At 40.1% G+C, this 19,503-nt stretch overlaps 1 protein-coding gene across 2 annotated transcripts in view; it reads left to right on the top strand.

Moving 5' to 3' along the window:
• Window positions 1-19,503, top strand: part of MYOM1 (myomesin 1) — a 142,543-nt gene that overhangs the window by 98,117 nt on the left and 24,923 nt on the right. For both annotated transcript variants that reach the window (XM_067699592.1, XM_067699591.1), the window contains 5 exons: window positions 2,921-3,105; window positions 7,048-7,162; window positions 16,467-16,623; window positions 18,614-18,720; window positions 18,838-18,882. In XM_067699592.1, the coding sequence (XP_067555693.1) occupies window positions 2,921-3,105; window positions 7,048-7,162; window positions 16,467-16,623; window positions 18,614-18,720; window positions 18,838-18,882 (609 nt within the window). The remainder of the gene's footprint in view (window positions 1-2,920; window positions 3,106-7,047; window positions 7,163-16,466; window positions 16,624-18,613; window positions 18,721-18,837; window positions 18,883-19,503) is intronic.

Raw genomic sequence — 19,503 nt, 5'->3', positions numbered from 1 at the left:
ACAGGGGACCTAACATGCCTGCCTAGGGCTTCAGTCCTGGCCTCCTGCCTCTTATATCTCTCCACTTAGCCCTTGAGTCCTTTCTGTCTATGTCAGCTTTTTCTCAACTCTGCATCACAATAAAGATCCTGGAACCGGACTGGAAATGCTCTCCTTTGGAGGTTGTCATAGAGGGTGGTTGATGGGGCAGGGATGAAAGTGGGGAGAAGCCAGAAACAATTACCTATGCTTTTAACTCTTACACAGTTACAACAGTGAACAAATGTAAAGACTGAATACTAACAAATTTACTAAGTCATTAAGAGTCAGACTAGCAACATAGTCAGTGGATGGGGTTTTTTTTGTTTGCTTTTTGTTTTTTAATTTTTGACCTCACCACACGGCATGGGGGGCCTTAATTCCCCGACCAGGGATTGAACCTGCGCCCCCTGCATTGGAAGGCGGAGTCTTAACCACTGGACTGCCAGGGAAGTCCCTAGTGGATGGTTTTATTGTGCTTCCAATGGCACTAACTTCAAACACCCAAATACTTTAGTGCCACAGAATGACTAAATTCTCCCACTTGGGTTGGGTATTCAGCTTGTATAACAACTGCTACAGCACTGGCTCCAACCACGTTAGAACACCAGGCCACACTGGGCACACTGGGTGGATCCAGCCATGCCCCCAGTGCCATCCACTTCCTCTATTTGAAACCTTAGTGCAGTTGGAGGACCATCTTTGTTGCCTTCACTTAGTGAGCGTCCATCTACATCACATCTCTATCAGGTGTGAATAAAAAGATTGCAAGAGAAACTCAAGAGAAGTTCAAGAGTTCACTCTCTTTCAGTTAATACAAGAGGCAAACACAGTGGCTTTCCTTTTGCCTTCTTGAAGCTGGCGATATTTCTTAAGTTCTTTCTGCCACCTACACAAAAGTGGGTCTGTTTTTAAATTACTGCAGTTCCTGAATAAAGTTAAAATGTGAATGACGACAGACCAAGAAATTCTGAGCAGACCTGTGGAAAATGGTTTGATAGACAGAGATATAGTTAGCAAAAGAGGTTGCAGGGTGAGTGTTCCCAACTCAGAGGAAAAGTGAACGGGGCAGTCATCCATGCCCACGGCCTCTCTTTTCCCAGATTCACCCTTGACTCACTGAGAAGTGTTGGGAAAGCCATGAGTCAAGAAAGCTTTATGATAGGTGAGAGCATTTAGGACATTTTGTCGGATGAAGAAACAGACTCAGGTTAAATGATACCCAGGAGGTCACACAGGGAATAAGTGGCAGTTAGGGTTGGAAACTAGGTCTGCTCATTCCAAGACACGAGGGGGTAGGAAGCAGCAGCACAGTGGTCCTTCTCTGGAAGAAAGTGCCGGTGCTACCTGTTGGGATGCCTCTCTGGCTCCTAAGGATGACACAGGACAATGGTCATAAAAGCCCTTTGCAAAACAGAGCACTCCACACCAGGGTAAGGTACTGGTGTTATTTAAACCTATTTCCACAGAAGGCATCATCAGGAGACAAGGATGACTCATTGCCAGTGACCATTAAGCTGAGGAAAAGGGCCCAAAAAACACAGTGATCAATTGCAAAATGCCAAAGCATAGCATGATGGAGTCTGCGCTTGTAGTTGGCTCTCAGGCCACTGTGAGTCAGTTCAGGTGCTTTTGATTGGTTGGTTAGAAACCAGTTGTTATTTAAAAAAAAAAAAAAAAGAGGAAAGAGAAAAGAAAATAAAGGGACTTCCCTAGTGGTGCAGTGGTTAAGAATCCACCTGCCAATGCAGGAGACACGGGTTCAAGCCCTGGTCCGGGAGGGTGCCATATGCTGCAGAGCAACTAAGCCCGTGCGCCTCAACTACTGAGCCTGCGCTCTAGAGCCTGCGAGCCACAACTACTGAAGCCCGCGTGCCTAGAGCCTGTGCTCCATAACAAAGAGAAGCCACCGCAATGAGAAGCCTGAACACCGCAACAAAGAGTAGCCCCCGCTCGCCGCGACTAGAGAAAGCCCGCGCACAGCAACGAGGACCCAACGCAGCCAATAAATAAATAAATAAATTTAAATAAATAAATAAAGTGCAAATCTGACTATATCCTTTAAAAAAAAAAAGAAAGAAAATAAATAACTATATCACCTTCATAGCAGCTGGTAGTCATGCAAAGATGCAGGCCATCAGTGAGTAGATGGGACTCGCCCAAGAGTGCAAAGAGCACACACAGGAAGTATTTGGCTTCCTTCCTGAACAGGTTGGTCAAGTTCCTTGGTGTCTCTGAGCTTTCTGTTAATTGTTTTAGGGATGGGTGAGATAAAAGAATGTAAAATACCTGATAGGGTTTAGCATAGACTCAGGGCCCGTGGGATTGATTATATTTGTTTTGGTGAAAGTTCTTTGTAACCACAATTGTAGTTTGTTTTTACCCCTATATGGGATATATGCTTTACGAGAAAGATATCCCTCCAGTGAGGGAGGGATATATATTTTGCAATATATATATATTTCTATATTCATAAGCCATCAAAGAGAGTTGCTTTCTTCGTCACAATTGAGATTGCGGGGTATTTTCAGATTGTCATCCAAAAATAATCTGAAACTGAATCTGCAACCAAATTAAACTGTTATGATAAAAGGTGAGGAACACAGGCCTGAGGACAGCCTGAGGGCAAGGCTTCATCCAGCTGCTGGAGGGCACCTTGAACTGGCCTTAACCACTTGCTGCCCATAAGGGGTCTTAATAGGCTGATACAGAGCTGTTGAGGAAACTTGATATGAAATGAGCACAGAATACCTGTTTCCATGGGAGTAGTAGATTTTACAAAAGAAGAACACCAGCATTAGCTTCAGCTTTAAGACCTTAAATGTGGTTCTAGGTTTACACACATTGGAGTTTTCTTATCTCCATTATGATTGTTACGCATCAGTCTCTCTTTCCCTCTCAGGACCACCGCACAGTCTCAAGTACAGTGAAGTCAGAAAAACCTCCCTGGTTCTGCAGTGGAAGCCTCCAATGCACTCAGGACGGACTCCGGTCACTGGCTACTTTGTGGACATGAAGGAGGCCAGTGCCAAAGAGGACCAGTGGCGAGGACTCAATGAGGCGGCTCTGAAAAACACATACCTGAAGGTGAGAGGGTGCTCACAGTTTGAGAAAATCTTTTTTTTTTTAAAGAAAAACGGTTCTTCTAACGAAGTTAACTTTAAAGTCAGTGAGATAAAGCAGAGCATCTCAGCATTGGTCTGTGTCATGTGTTGGGATCCTGGTAGGATTCCATTTGGCAGTCGGTGAGGTTTGGGGGATGTTTCTGATACTTAAAACAATTTGCTTGTAATTTGACCCAAATCCCTTTGCCTGGCTTTAGGAAAGATCCCTCCTCCCTCTTCTGTCCCTCCTCGCCTCCACTTACCCACCTCACATTTTTGTTACTCACAGTCTTAAGATGTTACCATCTCCAAAAGGTGACTTTCTCATTCCTACCTCGAACTTTTTGCCGGTGGTTTTTGATTTGAGGGTGTTATTTTCATAGAGTTCATGCCTGTACGCCTTTAACTGCTGATCCTTTTGAGTCGTGGTCTGCCTTACCTCCCCTGCCCCCTCACCCCTGTGCTCACGTGAGCTCTCAGGGACCAGAGGAATGAGTTGCCTCAACTCTTGACCTTGTTCTCACCCTTCTCCATGTCACTGCCTTCCAGGTTCCTCTAGAGTGTTCCAACTGAACCAGTTTCTAACTCTATCTGCCAGAGACTGTTCTGCTCTAGCCACTGACTCTCTCACTAGTACCAAATAGAAATCTCAAAAGAATGTTTCCCCCTATTATCAGCAGTGGCATCTGGAGACCCTGAATCTACAACAAGGCCTCAGAAACTGTGGGGAATATGACTCCAGTTCTTGTTACGTACAATGAAGTGTGACTGTATGACCACAGTCAAACAGGAAGCTTCACAGTGCATTCAGTGTGCAGTCTTATCTGTTGGCAGAATATGCCACCACCCAGGGCGTGGGCCTTGGAGGATTTTCAGAGCATACCTGGTTTAAGAGATTTCTCTTGTCAACCTGCCACTAAAGTCCATACCATTTGTCAGCCACTCTCTGGGGTTAGGGCAGCCACTCTCTGGGGTCCCTATAAAAAGATGTAAATGTACCCTCCAGGAGAGATGACCCTTAAACCATTATATCCAACATGCCATTAACTCAGCTTCCCACGTGCCAGTAAGCTCTCCAGCCCCTTACAATACCATGAGGAGATACGGAAGGTCACATTTCGTGGGGAAAAGAAAAGGTCAAGGAAGGTCTGGAGCCTAGGGTGCTGTTTGGCTGTCCAGAGAAGTCAGGAGGCCTCTAGATACAAAGACATCCCCAAAGGCCAATGTAAAACAAAGGTCGGACACATCCTAGATGATGGTGGTGTGTGCTTATGGCCAGCATGACTTCCAAATCCTCCATCTGCCATAGCACAGGATCCCAGGAGCCCGACTCACAGGAAACCAAGTGAGAGTGAGAAGCCAAGCAAAGGGGACCAAGAGCCCAGGAAAAATGAGTAGGAAGAGAAAATAATGGAGTTTAAACACGTCAAAGAATGGTTAATGTCACTCAGTTTTTTAAAAAAGAAGAAGAAAGGCAAATTTAGGGGAAAGAGAGAGACTGAGGTTGAGTGCCCCTCACAAACCAGGAGACGAACTTTCTGTAAGGAAATGACCTTAGAGTTTGGCCACAATTTTTAAAGCAAAAATAGAATTACTGATTTTTCTGATTATAAAACAGATGCATGCTTATGATGACAAATTCAAGCAGTAAAGGCATAAAGAAGAAAAGTAGAGATGTCCTATAGTCCCCATACCCATTTTGATGTGGAGTCACTTTTCCAGATGTTTCATATTCAGAAAAGTTTCAGCCCTGAAATGGAGGAAAAACGTGCATGTTAAAAAGTTTAATCTGTCAAATTTAAGTGAGGAAAGGACATATAGCTCCAGGAACAGGAGATTTTAGCACCGTGGCACTGGCACATAATGGCCTAACCGGTTTCTGCCAGAAGCACCCCCATTCACATTAGCACTGAGTGTCTAGGGGTTCCTAGAGAGTGAAAGATGCATTACTATCCACCCAAAGGTTTAACCAACAGAGCTCATGCTTCCTTCTTGATTGGTATTTACAATCTGCTGAGACAATGTGGTGAGAGGGACTGAATAATTGGAAGGGGTGGGGGATATAGATTACGCATCTCTAGTGCTTTAAGCCAGCAGTCATTGCCCCTGCGGTGATGGAAGAGTGGAGGGGTGTGCCTGTCACCTCAGTGACTAGACACTAGGAAGTTGATTCACTTCCTGTGCTGTGTTGGCAGAAATCTGACTCACGGCCACATATTACCTAAGTGGCAGGTGCAGATGTGGCAGGTACCTGGCAACTGGTCTATTTTTTTCACGACAAGGAAATGTTTCTGTTCCTTTCTGTAGATCCACAGTTGCCTGGCATTATTTCTAAGTATAGAATTTAAATACATCAAACTCTTATGCATTTAGCCTGTGCCTAAATTCATTTACGGATTAAAATTCATTTCAAAAATCCGTTAGCTCCAGTGAAAGCTATCACTATATAAGTAGTGACATTCTGTTACCATAAACACAATGCAATTAAATAATTAGATTAAAAACCCAACAATTTAATACATAGCTCATCTAAATACATGGTCACAAACACTTCGCTTAGTTGAATAAGTATATTCTAGCTTTGTTTGATTTAAATCCCATTTTGGCTGTTAATCTCCATCACAACACTATGGGAAAAAATTGTGCCCTTTGTGTGTAATAAACTCCTTCTTAAAATACATATAGCTTTTAAAAGTCACATGTTCTAAAAAGGAAAAGATAATTTTTGTAAAATATTGACAGTATTTGTAATACTAATGAGACTGTGCTGAACCCAAAGAAAGTCACAAAAAATTATGAAGTGGGACTGTTGTATAAAAACATATATGTTTTTTACTTCTCTTATGCTCTTGTAACTCTAGCTTGGTGGCACACATATAATATAGGTCCTCAGCAAGCATCTTCTTGATGATTGAAAATGTGAGGATTTGGAATTTGAATATATTTGACTATTCACAAATTACTAAAATTCACAATCATGTTAATTGCTTGTCTGTTTATTTATTAAGATTTTATCGTTTTAAAAAATTTATTTATTTATGTATTTATTTTGGTTGCGTTGGGTCTTCATTGGTGCACGTGGGCTTTCTCTAGTTGCAGTGAGTGGGGGGCTACTCTTCATTGCAGTGTGCAGGCATCTCATTGTGGTGGCTTCTCTTGTTGCAGAGCACGGGCTCTAGGCGCATGGGCTTCAGTAGTTGTGGCATGCAGGCTCAGTAGTTGTGGCTTGTGGGCTCCAGAGTGCAGGCTCAGTAGTTGTGGAGCATAGGCTCAGTTGCTCCATGGCATGTGGGATCCTCCCGGACCAGGGCTCAAACCCGCGTCCCCTGCATTGGCAGGCGGATTCCCAACCACTGTGCCACCAGGGAAGTCCCTGCTTGTCTGTTTAGTGAGAAATAGCTGTATTATATTTATAGGGACAATTTTTGTTTGTTTTTGTTCTAGTGCTTTAACATGCTTTTAAACGGAAAATGATCCATGATCTGTGATCCGTGCTTGTAATTCCCCTCTCTTGTCAGAAATTTTATCTGAAATTATTCATGGAACGTCTCAAAAGGATCAGGAAAAAAAGGGCAGCATATAAGCTCTCCTGAGCACTTTGTAATTTGTCTTTTGACCAAAGAATAAGGTGGCTAACTCCTTTAAAGCATACCTGTATTAGTCTTCTGTTTCTGATGCTGGTGACCATTAAATTATCTAAAAAATAAACAGCATCTGAGTTTCAAGGGATCTTGGAAATCTCTACTTACACATGGTCCAGAGAGAAGAAAGTCTTAGCTGAAGCCACACAGTCTTTGACAGAATGACGTTCAGAACCCAAGTCCTGTGCCCTTTGTGCTGTATAATTGAATTGCCACCACAGAGGAAGGGCACTTCTGTTCAAATGACACAAAGCACCCATCACTTCTATACCTGCTTCTTCCAGGTGCAAGGCCTCAAAGAGGGTGTCAGCTATGTGTTCCGAGTCCGAGCCGTAAACCAGGCAGGTGTCGGGAAGCCGTCTGACCTTGCTGGGCCTGTTGTGGCAGAAACCCGTCCAGGTAGGCTTTTACTTTTTCGTTAGTCTCATCTGTGTAAGATACCAAAGTAACATTCAACCTTACTTCTATGCTTTTCCTCATTTTCAAAATCATCACTGTATGCTAGCCGAATGATTGATAAGAATGAGCGTAGGACTTGACAATCATTTACCCCGTCACAGGACCTTAGGGCAGGGGTGAGCCACGTTTGTAGCGGTCCAGGGCTACTCTGGTTCATACTTAAAAACAGGGAAGTTCTTGATCAAATTATGCTTCCTGGACCAACTGTTTAAAGCATACATTCCTGGGACGTTATTCCTATTATACTATGGCCATTAATTCCCACAAGAATATTTTCCCATCACACAGGAAGCTGGAACAGCCCAGGTAGCAAGCATGATCCTTAAACAAAAGTAGGATTTATATAATTGTAGCTACTAAATTAAACCAGGGGACAGAAAACTTTTTCTGTGAAGGGCCAGATAGTAAATATTTTCAACTCTATGGTTATATGGTCCCTGTAACAATCCTCAACTCTGCTGTGGCACAAAAGCAGCCACAGACAATACATAAATTAGTGAGCATGACTATGTGCCAATAAAACTTTATTGTGCTTGATACATGCATTATGTAATATGATACATTACATGCACTATGAAATTTGAATTATAACTAGTTTTCAGGTCTTGAAATATTAATCTTCTTTTTATTTTTTTATTATTATTATTTTTTTTTTGCGGTACACAGGCCTCTCACTGCTGTGGCCTCTCTCGCTGCGGAGCACAGGCTCCGGACGCGCAGGTTCAGCGGCCATGGCTCACGGGCCCAGCCGCTCCGCGGCATGTGGGATCTTCCCGGACCGGGGCACGAACCCATGTCCCCTGCATCGGCAGGCGGACTCTCAACCACTGCGCCACCAGGGAAGCCCTCTTCTTTTTATTTGTAAAAGCTGTTTAAAAACGTAAAAACCATTCTTAGCTTGCAGGCCATACGAAAAGAGGCAATGGGCCAGATTTAGCCCACAAGCCATAGTTTGCTGACCCCTGGATTAAACTAACAGCGGTCCTAATTGAATGATCTGTAGAGTTGAGGCAGCCTCACTTCCCAGTTTCAAGATGCCATGATTGGACTAGGAAAGACAGCCTTTCCCTTTGTTATGTGAACAAAGTTTATAGTGTTCACTGTGCAAGTAGTTTCAGATCATTATATAATACTTATTTTGCCATTTAATCTCCTTTTCAAAGTTATAAATTTCAGTTCATTAAGGTTACATGAAAGAAATCACTGGAAATGAAAAAAGATTAAAAAAAAGTATTAACCAGTTATTTTAAGTTTATATTCATTCTAGTCCAAGCACTCTCACTTTAATCCATTCCTATTTTCAGACTGAAATAAAGAGCAGATATATAATGTAATATTTGTTTTTAGGATGAGAAAAGAATGTAAATATAGAAAACTCTGCTCTCACTTAATGACGCTTGAAAAGAATATCTAATGTATCCTTTGAGGAAGTACCTGCCCCTTTCATCCTATTACTTCATAAACTGCTTTCATCTACTCCTGTAACTACCCTCTAGCACCGGGTACGACAGAAGTGACCTTCTTGTACCAAAGTGTGGTAGGTGTGTCTGGACAGAGTGCCATACCTCATATAAGTACTCTTTGCAAAACTTCATGAGAAAATAGAAAAATGCTAGGAGCCCAAATGCCAGGTAAAAGGTGACACACGAAGACATGAGGACACACATTCCTATAGAAATCAGACCCTTCAGGTGCCAACTGTGCAGATATCTAGGGTGCCAATAGACATGCAGAAGAGCCCAACTGTGAGGCTGCCCTTGTAAGAACATTTAGATTATTACACAAATAAACGATCTAGTCATTGATAGGTTAAAAGCACCCTTTAAGCAGTGGAACCCAAATCTGATTGACTAAAGAAAGCTTAAATTGATTTCCTGTTTTCTCATCAATAACCCTTGGAATGGCAGGTGGCCAGTCAGGATGTTAGTAAAGCCACCAGGGTGGAAACTTTACCATCAGAAAGGAGTCTGCTGGTGAGCTCCTGGGGGAGAGTTTTGTTTCACTCGTTTGGAACAAGGCACCCAAAGTCATTCTGTGGCCGTTCCATTCCCAGAATATAACTACAAGCAGTAGCTGCAGACTAAACAGCAGCAGATTAACCCGCTCAGGAACCACTGGCTCAAGCCTAGGAAAAAATCCCAGGAGGCACAGAGTCAAGATGCTTGACTTGAAGCATCGCCATGAAGGAGCCCAAACCCAGGACACTGAGGCTGGTTCCATATGCAACAGACACATTCATTCCTGCACTATGTGTTTCCTGAACACCTGCTTCATGCCAGGTGCTGTGTGGGCACCACAAGTAGAGTAATGTGACGTTGTCACCACCCACTGGGCTTGTGAGCTGGTGGAAAAACAGTTTACAGCACGGCATGATGAGAGCTTAGAGGTTCACAAAATATTTCCCATAGATGAATAGGCTGTAAACAGGTGTTAAGGCTTCAAAAATCCCTGTAAAAACTTGTATGTAGCCTAAGGTTGTCTGTATTTATTAACTTTATTAAATACCAATATATTACTTTTAATCATGTTTTTATTTTATGCTAAAATGTTTGGGGCCGGGGTTGGGGGGGGATGGGATCTGTTATCAGTTTCAAGGTTTGGAACGTGAAACTAGGATTGCTATTTCAGAAGAACAACTCCTTTTGGAACACATTACTAAAATTTCAGATAGAGAATAAAGCTTATCATGTAACAGCAAACCTCAAATACACCTAACAAGATACCTCAAGTGCAATTTGAATTCCGGTTAAAAGTTAACCTAATCCACTGGGGTTGGTAGGGTGACTGGTCTCCCTTTGAAGTTGACGAAAATGCCAGCAGATGTAGCTCAGCCACTACTGCAAAGTCTGATCGTGCTGGTAATGAGGATCAAAATGGACTAAGTGTGCTGTGCCTTACCAAGAAATCTAGTAGCTAAACAAGCCTGTAAGAAGAATAAGCTGGAAAATATTTAGAGTAGATTTGTTGGTACATGAGAGGCACTTCTAGTCTTGATATTTGATATTTTTCAAACAGTATCTATGTTGATTGTATCAGGTCTGGGCTGTAGGTGGAGACAAAGTGAACCAGATCAGACGGGAGGCAAGAGAGAGACCTGCCAAGGTGTGGCAGGTGATCTGGAGGGCAACAAATAACTGGCAGAACAGGCTGCAGGTGTTCTTACCAGAGACCCAGCAGCAGGCAGGAGAACTGAGGTGAGGGGCAGGAGAACCCAGACCCAGGCAGAGTCCCGGGCAGGAACTGAGTTATTGGAAGTTAGGACTTCTCACCAAGAGCAAGGCAGGTTAGAAGAACGGAGCTCCAGAAGGAATAATGAGCTGGGATTGAGTTGACAACCTACTAACCAATCCCAGTTTCTGAAAATTGATAGGTTATAGAACCTGGTAGGGCTGAGAAGGTTCAGTGGCCTTGAGGTGGAGCTTTGAAGGATTCTGAAGCAGGAAGCCAGGCTGACTATTAAAGATTAGCTCAACTGGCTAATTTAGAAAACTTCACTTATATTTGCTCACTATCTGCTCTCTTTCACCCATTAGCAAAGTAGTTTTCAACCTTGACAGTACATTGCATTAGAATCATGCCAGGAACTTTTTGAAAATTCTGACTCCATTATAGACTACTCCAGACCAATTAAATCGGAGTCTCCAGGACTGAGCCTGGGCATAGGTTCATTTTTGTTTGTTTGTTTAACTCCTTGGGTAATTCAAGTATGAAATTCAAGGTTTGTGAACTGTGCATTAGATTGTGGGCTCCTTCAAAATTGGAACTTTATTTTCTCTATATATGTCAATAGCCTAGTACCTGGTTTATAGATGAAAAAAATAATGAATGGCTACCATGTTTTGGCGAGAGAGTGTGACTCTGTTTTGCAGCCACAACGTGTAAACCTAACCCTAGTATCTCATAATGAACGCCCTGGTTATGAAGGGTGAGTTGGGAGAGGTCCAGTGGAGTACCTGATGTAGCACCAGGACCGCTGGTGTGTCAGCCAGCGGTCCTGTCTTCCACATAGGGGACCTCAGCGTTACACGCAGCCGATTACATTTGTTCACTTCTGTCTGCTTCTGTTCTGTCCCACTCTCCAGTTTTTTTAAACACCACACACACACACACACACACAGACACACACACACACTCACGCACACCATGGAGAAGGACAAAGAATAAAACTTATAAAAGTGTCCTATTAATGCAGATATAAAAGACTAAATTATATGAGAAAATTCTCACATCAGATTATGAAATGTGTGAGAAGATGAATTCCCACTTTTAAATTTTATCTCTTTTTAAAATCATTATTTGCTGGAGTTTTATTATTATGGGCTGGAGTTAATTTCCCAAAAGTTCATTTTAGCCCTGGGCCGTACTTTAACCCATTCACTTACTGGGGGTAGTGGCAAGCCTGGAGGGACTATTAAAATGCCATTCCACGCAATCCAGTATTCCTCTATGTCCTCATTAAGGATTTGTTTAGGGTTGGGGCAGCTGACTAGAGACAACTCTTCTTAATTCCTTTTCAGACCAGAATTATCTCCTTCATTTTCTATAGCCAAATCTCCTCTGCTCTTAACTGAATTCTTCATATTCTTGAAAAGATTCAAAGGTTGTTTTTGAGAAAAATCTAAGTCCTGACAAACTTTGGTCCACTTTCCCAGCTCAACTCTGCGGGAAAGTGAGATGGCCTTTCATCTAGATGAGAATATCCATAGGGATTCCATTACTTTGACAGCAGAACATCAAACTTGCTGCCTGCCTGTTAAATATCGGAACCATTCTGCTCATGTTTTAGTCAAATTTAGTGAATGTGTCTCTTTAGACATTTATGAGTTCAACCATGGATTGACAGCAGCTCAGTGCTTGGCAAAAACTCAGGCCGTGGGACATTCTAAAAAGAAAATTTGAGGGTGTTGTAGCTGCACCTCTTTCACTCTGACGCTGCACCAGGTTAATCTCCACAGGTGTAGTTGTGGACTAGCCTGGGGCCTCTTAGAAATGCTGTCATTACATTGCTCTTGGTGTTCCTAGAGCACTTATAAAAAGAATCATCCATTTCAATGTCATGTATCTTTTGTAAAATCTCACTAGAATTTTTTGCCCATGATGTATCCAGGATCCGTTCATTTAAGGAACGCCACTATTAATTCCTCTTAGATTTTAATATGTGGAAAAAATGTCCTTTCCAGATTAACATAATTACCTTCTTTATTACACAGAGAGGAATCTATGAATCTATGTATTTTCCAAAAATGACTTCCTCTATATATAAACCCAGAATGCAGGAAGAGTCTACCTTTTTTCCAGGCAACTTCAATTCCATTTCCCATTATAGGTATTATTATAAAATACTTGGTCTACTAAGTCACTCTCCAAAAACACTTTTATTCAAAGAACTATGTTAACCAATTAATTAAAGCTGAACAGTAACAGAAGGCTTTGAATTTCAAAAGCCATGTTGAAAGAGTATGAGAGCATTAGCATTGTAATTCATGTGACAAATAGGGAACAAGATAACTTGTTGCCATAATCATTTTAAGACAATAACCTTGTTTTATATTTATACAGTTGAAACTGTGTTCTTTCTTTGTAATAGTATTTTGACTAAACATTATTTTCTAAAGAGAATTTTTGTGGAGTGTAAGAAATATGCCTAGAAAACTAGTATTTCAATTATTTTCAGTAAACTTTACTTTTCAAAATCTTGTGATTATGATCACTTTCAGAGTGATACTGTCAGCCAGTTGACAGCATCACTGTTTGTCAGGAAAGAGATCAAGTTTTAAATTCTGAGCATAAGTAGGAAACCCACTGCGACTAGAATGTTTTCTTTGTTGGTTTTTTTTTTTTAATTTTGTCTGTTTATCAAAATATTGGTGTTATGCTTAAGCTTTAATAAGACTAGTTCCAATAAAATAAACATTGCAATTCTAAACTGACATTTCTCATTTAAATCTGTTTTTTCAGTCCAGTGCCTGGCATGTGTAAATATGTATGGAAAATATGAAAGACAAAAGCCCTGCCCTTGTAGAATGTAACCCTGTTCTTGATAAAATAAACAACCAGTGCAACTTTTTGAAAACTGAAAATTAATCAAATACTCATCTTAATGAGTATTTGATTTTTAAAACAGAAGTATGGAAGAGAGTTTTAACTTTTTTTCCCTTTATTTAAATAAATCAACAAATAGCACCCATCATAGCCACAATTATGTGAGCATAAATTGAGGAAATGTTCATGCTTCTCTTTTATCCACTACAGATATTGTCTACCATGTTCTGATTTGATATGATTAATCAAGAAAAGCTGCACAGATGAGCACACTCAGATACTAGTTGACTTTACATCTAATCCCTACTTTTTATTTTGCCCCTCCAGGCAATTACTTAATTTCAAATCACAAATTTTGATCTAAGACTTTCAAAAAATACCATGTTGTTTTCTAAAAGTATAAATTATTACATTTTTTTACATTAGAACCCAGCTACAAAGTAATGATGTAAAACGCATAGGTTAAAGTGGAAACACACATATTGCCTGGGACTTAAAAATAACATCTTTTGTTTCATTTCATATGTCACAAAAGATCTCCAAGTACTTTACAAAAATTAATTGCCCAGAATAATTCAGTGAGGCAGCTCTATATCCTTCTCTTAATAGCTGAGGCAATTGAGACAACAACTAAGCAGGGTTTTTCTATTCTCTAAGTTGCATGGGTTTGGGACCAAATCTGGCCATTCAGAAACCTGAAAAAGGTATTGTTTTAAATACCCAGTAGTTCCATTTACCTGAGAATTTACTGCTAGAGCATCAATTATTTAAAATTTCATTCTAAGACTCTTTGATGAAAATTCTCATAAAATAGATTACACATTTCAGTACCTACCTTTCATACTTCTTGGATGCAATATACTTAATTTCATTTACCTTTTTCTGAATGACTCAGAGCCATAAGTATCCACCTTATTTATTGCCCAGTGTTACAATATAGTGACGTCTTATGGGGTGAGGAGCTGTTTGTCCCTCTACTAAATAATGTCTTTGTGCCTGCTTTTTAGTTTTCTGCTTCCTCTCCTGCTGTCATTTTCCTGATGATAGTAGCTTCTTACTTTCCTCTCTTTTTTGGGTTCAATCTACTGAGAGAAACTGACCAACTAAGCTTGTTACAATCATCTCAAGCTAAGTAGAGATTCCAAGTGATGGTCTATGGAATTCACCAGTGAGTGTTCAAGAATACTAGTGCATGGACTTTGTCACATCAGCACTGGCTCTTAGAGACTTGTTTTCATTACTTCTTGGTCTTGGGCAAGATTCCAAATGAGTGAAGTGTTACGGTACAAAGGTTATCCATGTAATTGAGAGAAAAGCCAAGCTAATTATATTGTTCATATGCTTTCTGTTTTATGACTCCTTTGTAGAAACGTCAAATCTTTCACTTTAATAAAAATCAAGACTCTTAAGCTAAGCAATATTTTTTTCTGCTGTAAACTTAAGTCATACCTCCAACATAATAAACAGCAGGCATATGGATGATTCACTTCCTTTTTAAAGAGATTACAAATAAACCAATGAATGATTAATACGAACAATCTGTCATGCCTCCAAAATAGATATTATGTAAATAGCAAGAAAGGTTTAGTCAACTTCATTACTTCTCCTTTCCTCTTTATAACAATACAGATATTCAGAAAATTTTCCATTTATACTCTCTGTGATTCAGTTATGCTAACTGTGTATTATAATACCATCTAAACCTCAGCATTCTTAGGTGTCAGTCTTTTCTTAAGTAACTTGTTCGTTATTTGTTATACAGCAATGTTATACATTAATCCTAATGTAAGGATTAGTCATGTGTTACTGGGAATAGAAATAAAACATGGTCTGTGACTTCCAATAAAGTAATACATGGGGGACATTTCACTTAGGAAAAATTAAATCTTTAATTGATCTTTATTTCTGTTTATCTGTATAGCCAAATGTGAAAATAACCCTTTATTTTTTAAAAAGTAATTTTTTAAAAATCTCCTAGAATTAGTCTTTGCTAAGTTTTCTATGTGTTAAAAATCACTTTTTGGAGGTTTATAGTTGAAGCACACACTACTATCAATAAGGACACAAATTAGACCAACTGCCAGGCTTAGGAACCAACATCCTAATGTCACCAATCACTCTTTAGGCACTCGTTTTGTTTTGCCCTTCGCCTGGGAGGAGTCTTGCAATTGTTTTTCCCCTGACAAGTTTTATTGAATGATGCAATCTAGAAGAGAAAATCTTTCATCACTTGGGAAGTATCTACTGAAAGATTTTTGTTTATACTTTAAAAAAAATAAAACTATACCTTTCTGAAATTAAATATATTTTTCCTAATGTATGGAAACAAACTAAGTGTAGACTGGTAATTGAATTAATGGCAATTTGAGAAGAGCATTTTACCTTTTAAATTGGATTTAGGCAGAGATGTGAACATTTTATATGCTATACACACTCTGAATTGTTATATTGAATGCAGATGTAATTTATTATAACCCTCAAAAAAAATCCCTCAAAACATTATTGTTTTCTTTTAAAATCCAAAAACTAATCTTGAAACATTTGAATCTCTTGAAATTCATTTCCATAAAGTTCAATAACAGTCATTTCTAGGTTTCTATTGTTCTAATCTAGAATGGCATCTTTAGATTAATTTATGATTACCTGATCAGCAGAATTTGTTTCCATGGAGTTTTTTTTCATTCTTAAATGATTTACAAACTTTGAACATGTGAATATAGGCAGTTCTTACTACCTCTACTTTCTCCCCTCTAATTTCCCTTTGATTTCTTTATCTCTTATCTATCCTTTCTTGATGACTAGTTAGATATGGGTAATATTGAAGCAAAAGTCATGAATTAGGCCCTGATAAGGACCATTCAACTTTCCTTTCTCCCAAGGCTGCCTTGTCCTTCTTATTATGGTCAACATACTCCAGTAACTGTCCCAAGGGTCACGTCAACCAATTTTCTTCAGCCCTGAACAAACAGTACTGTCCATGGTGTTAGCACTACCTAAGAAACATGGTACATTCATTTAATTCTGTCACAACACAAAAGTTGAATTGTAGCAGGATTGTCAGTTGCAGCGAGCAGTTGGGGCTTTTTGCTTGCACAGGCTCAAGGCCCTGCTTTAAGGCTACAGTAAGGGATCCCAAGGTAAGGAATTCTTACGTGATTGACTTCTACCAGGAACTATCAGTGCCTTGTTTTTGATCTTCTAGGAACCAAAGAACTTGTTGTAAATGTGGATGATGATGGAGTCATTTCCTTGAACTTCGAATGTGATCAGATGGCTCCAAATTCTGAGTTCACCTGGTCCAAAGATTATGTCCCCACAGAGGAGTCTCCAAGATTAGAGGTTGAAAGCAAAGGCAACAAGTACGCACCGTTTCAATCCTAACTATGGGTCTCCTTTTCATGAAAGGAGGATGAAGTACGCTTTCCATTTCAAATAAGAGAATGAAATCCAAATATTTTATAACTGGAAATGTAAAAAGTGAAAACCAGTATAAACCTTAAAAAATAACAATCCTTATAAAATACTTTTCACATTAGTCCATTTAAAGTATTTTCTCATACGTGTCTCACTGTCAACTGAAAAAAAAAAAGCGCAATGTGAGAGTTATGACCTAAGTTTTATTTGGGGCAAAATGAGGACAATAGCCCAGGAGACAGCATCTCAGACAGCTCTGAGGAACTGCTCCGAAAAGGTAAGGAGGAAAGTCAGGATAGAAGTGATTTTGGTGAAGGGGAAACGTGCAATCAAAGCACACATTTCGGCAGAAGCTTGCTGCTAGTCACAAGGAGCCGATGTCTCCATCAATGATTTTAGTGCTTTTCTAGATATGAGAAGATACAAGAAATTGGGCTCATAAAATCTTCTCCTGAAAAATACCTAACTATCTGAAGGCCTGTTCTGCCAGTTTTTCCAGAGCACAGAGCGCCTCATTCCTGATCTCCACCCTGAACTCCTTTCAGGGTGTGTTGAAGGTCAGCGACTGCAGTGGCTAATGACTTCATCCTTGTAGAAGCAGATGGCGAGCAGCAGTTTTTAGTTGGCATCGTTTATGATGATGTAAGAAAAGCTTTAACTGGCATAAAAGTGAACTTCGAAGATGATTCTCATTATTCTACAGAATTTTGAAATCTTAAGTAATGGTGAGGGGTTAAGGAAGAACTTGCTGATTCAAGTTATGGTAAATTCAATGGATTGGGTATAATCTGTTCTGCTTTTTCACCGCCACTTGTGAGTGACACATTACTGTACTGGAAAGAACTCTGTATGGGAAGCACAGGAGAGATGAGCTCTAGTCCCAGCTCTACCTGGAGCCGGCTGTGTGACCTGGGGCAGCTTTTAATTACATGGACCTTGGATTTCTTTTTCTGTAAAATAGAAGAGAGTGAAGGAGATTAATTTTATGATCTGTTACTTCCTTTCAGCCTCAAGATTTCTTTTTATTTCACCTTACTTGTCAAGCTTCATATCTTTATAGTGCCAACCAGATTGGATTATATTTAGTAAAGCAAAATATTCCTAAGTATTATTTCTATTACAAAAGCCCAATGTAGCTCAAAAATAAAAGAAAGAAATAGTAATTTTGTTGGAAAACAGCAAGGAAATACTGAATATATTAATAATTAAAAGACGTTCTGCTGTAACTATGCTGTAAGGTCCTTGAAGTGAAACATAATTTTGGTCAAAGGAAAGACAATCAAACTATAAATTTTTTTCCTTGATTAACCTATAAATGTTTGGGTGATCTTAGACCCTGACCAGCAATGTGACTCACCAAAGTTAGAAAACAAAGAGAACTAGACCACTGACCCATTCATTCATTCATTCCACAAGTATTTATTAGGCCCATATTATGTGCTAGACAAGGTATGGAGGCCGGAGGACACAACAGTGAACAAAACAGATCTCGTCCCAAAAGGCATTCAGTGGAGGTATATAGTTAATGAACTAGGCAATACTGATGCCATGTGATAACCTCCAAAACAGGAAGTGCAGGGTTGACATAAGAGAGGCATTGGGAGGTTCTGCCCTGTGAAGAAGAAAAATTTCAGGCTGCCCAGCAAGGGTTGATCAGCTAAAAATATCTTTATTTGGGATGTACATCGATACGCATCATAGCTTGGGGATGGGAGATTTGTACCAGCTCCCCCTCCCGTTACCATCAGCCCATAGGAGGAGGTCAGGAAAGTCTTTCCAGAAGCAGCAAGAATGAGTGGGCTTTAGGTCAGCAAGGGGGACAGAACAAGTGCTCCACGTGAAGGGAGCGGACGTGCAAATGCCTAGAGACCGGCAGGGTGCAGGTCCTCAGACCCCACACGGCCTCTCTTCTTATAAAATTATTCTGTGCTGAAGGACGAAAATGACCTTCAAAGACCTCGGGATGGAAGACTTGGGCATCTACTCCTGCGATGTAACAGACACTGATGGAATAGCATCAAGCTACTTGATAGATGAGGAAGGTAAGTGAAAAATCAGTTCATTCACGAGTCTGCTTTGATTTCTCAGTGATTCCCAAGGATCAAGTGACTTTTGTTTTAGTAGTTCAAGCTCTAATTGTTCTCTTTTTCTCCCTACAGAATTGAAACGTTTACTTGCTCTCAGCCAAGAACACAAGTTCCCAAGTAAGTGTCCACAATACATTCACAGAGTTTAGCCATCCCACTACGCACTTCTGACAGGATCAAGAGAAGAGGCTCTTGAGAACATATAATGGAGCATATATCGGTAGCTGCAGATGCACTTTCCGAAGGGCTGCCTTTATCTTTGTCATTGTTCTCCAGAGATACAAAGAACACTGACATAGAAGATACATCCCATGCTCTGTTACATAGAACACTATCGGGTTACATAGGTGTAACAGTTGACCAATTACATTCTTAACCTTTTGCCTACATATTTTGGAACTTTATACACACACACACACACACACACACACACACACACACACACATCTCCTGGATACATTAATTTGTATGTCTTTTAGGCGAACTGATCTCTTCCTAAGCAACTTAATGTTAACATTTAATAGAAGAACCATACCTCTAAATAAAGACAGTACCTAACGTTTTAAACTCCTGGAAAATAAGGTAAAGATGCCTTGATCAGAAAAAGAATCCCTATGAACTATCTAAAAACCCTTCAATGAAGTACCTTCTACATAAAAGATTAAATTCCAGAGTTGACACCTAAGAGAAGAGAAAGAAGTCTGAAACGATACTCAGAAAGTTCCACTGGCCTGATAG

Source organism: Pseudorca crassidens, chromosome 12 (genome assembly GCF_039906515.1).
Source record: "Pseudorca crassidens isolate mPseCra1 chromosome 12, mPseCra1.hap1, whole genome shotgun sequence".
NCBI classification, from domain to species: Eukaryota; Metazoa; Chordata; class Mammalia; order Artiodactyla; family Delphinidae; genus Pseudorca; species Pseudorca crassidens.
The sequence above is the reverse complement of the archived record's forward strand: the minus strand, read 5'-3'. Positions and strand labels throughout refer to the sequence as shown.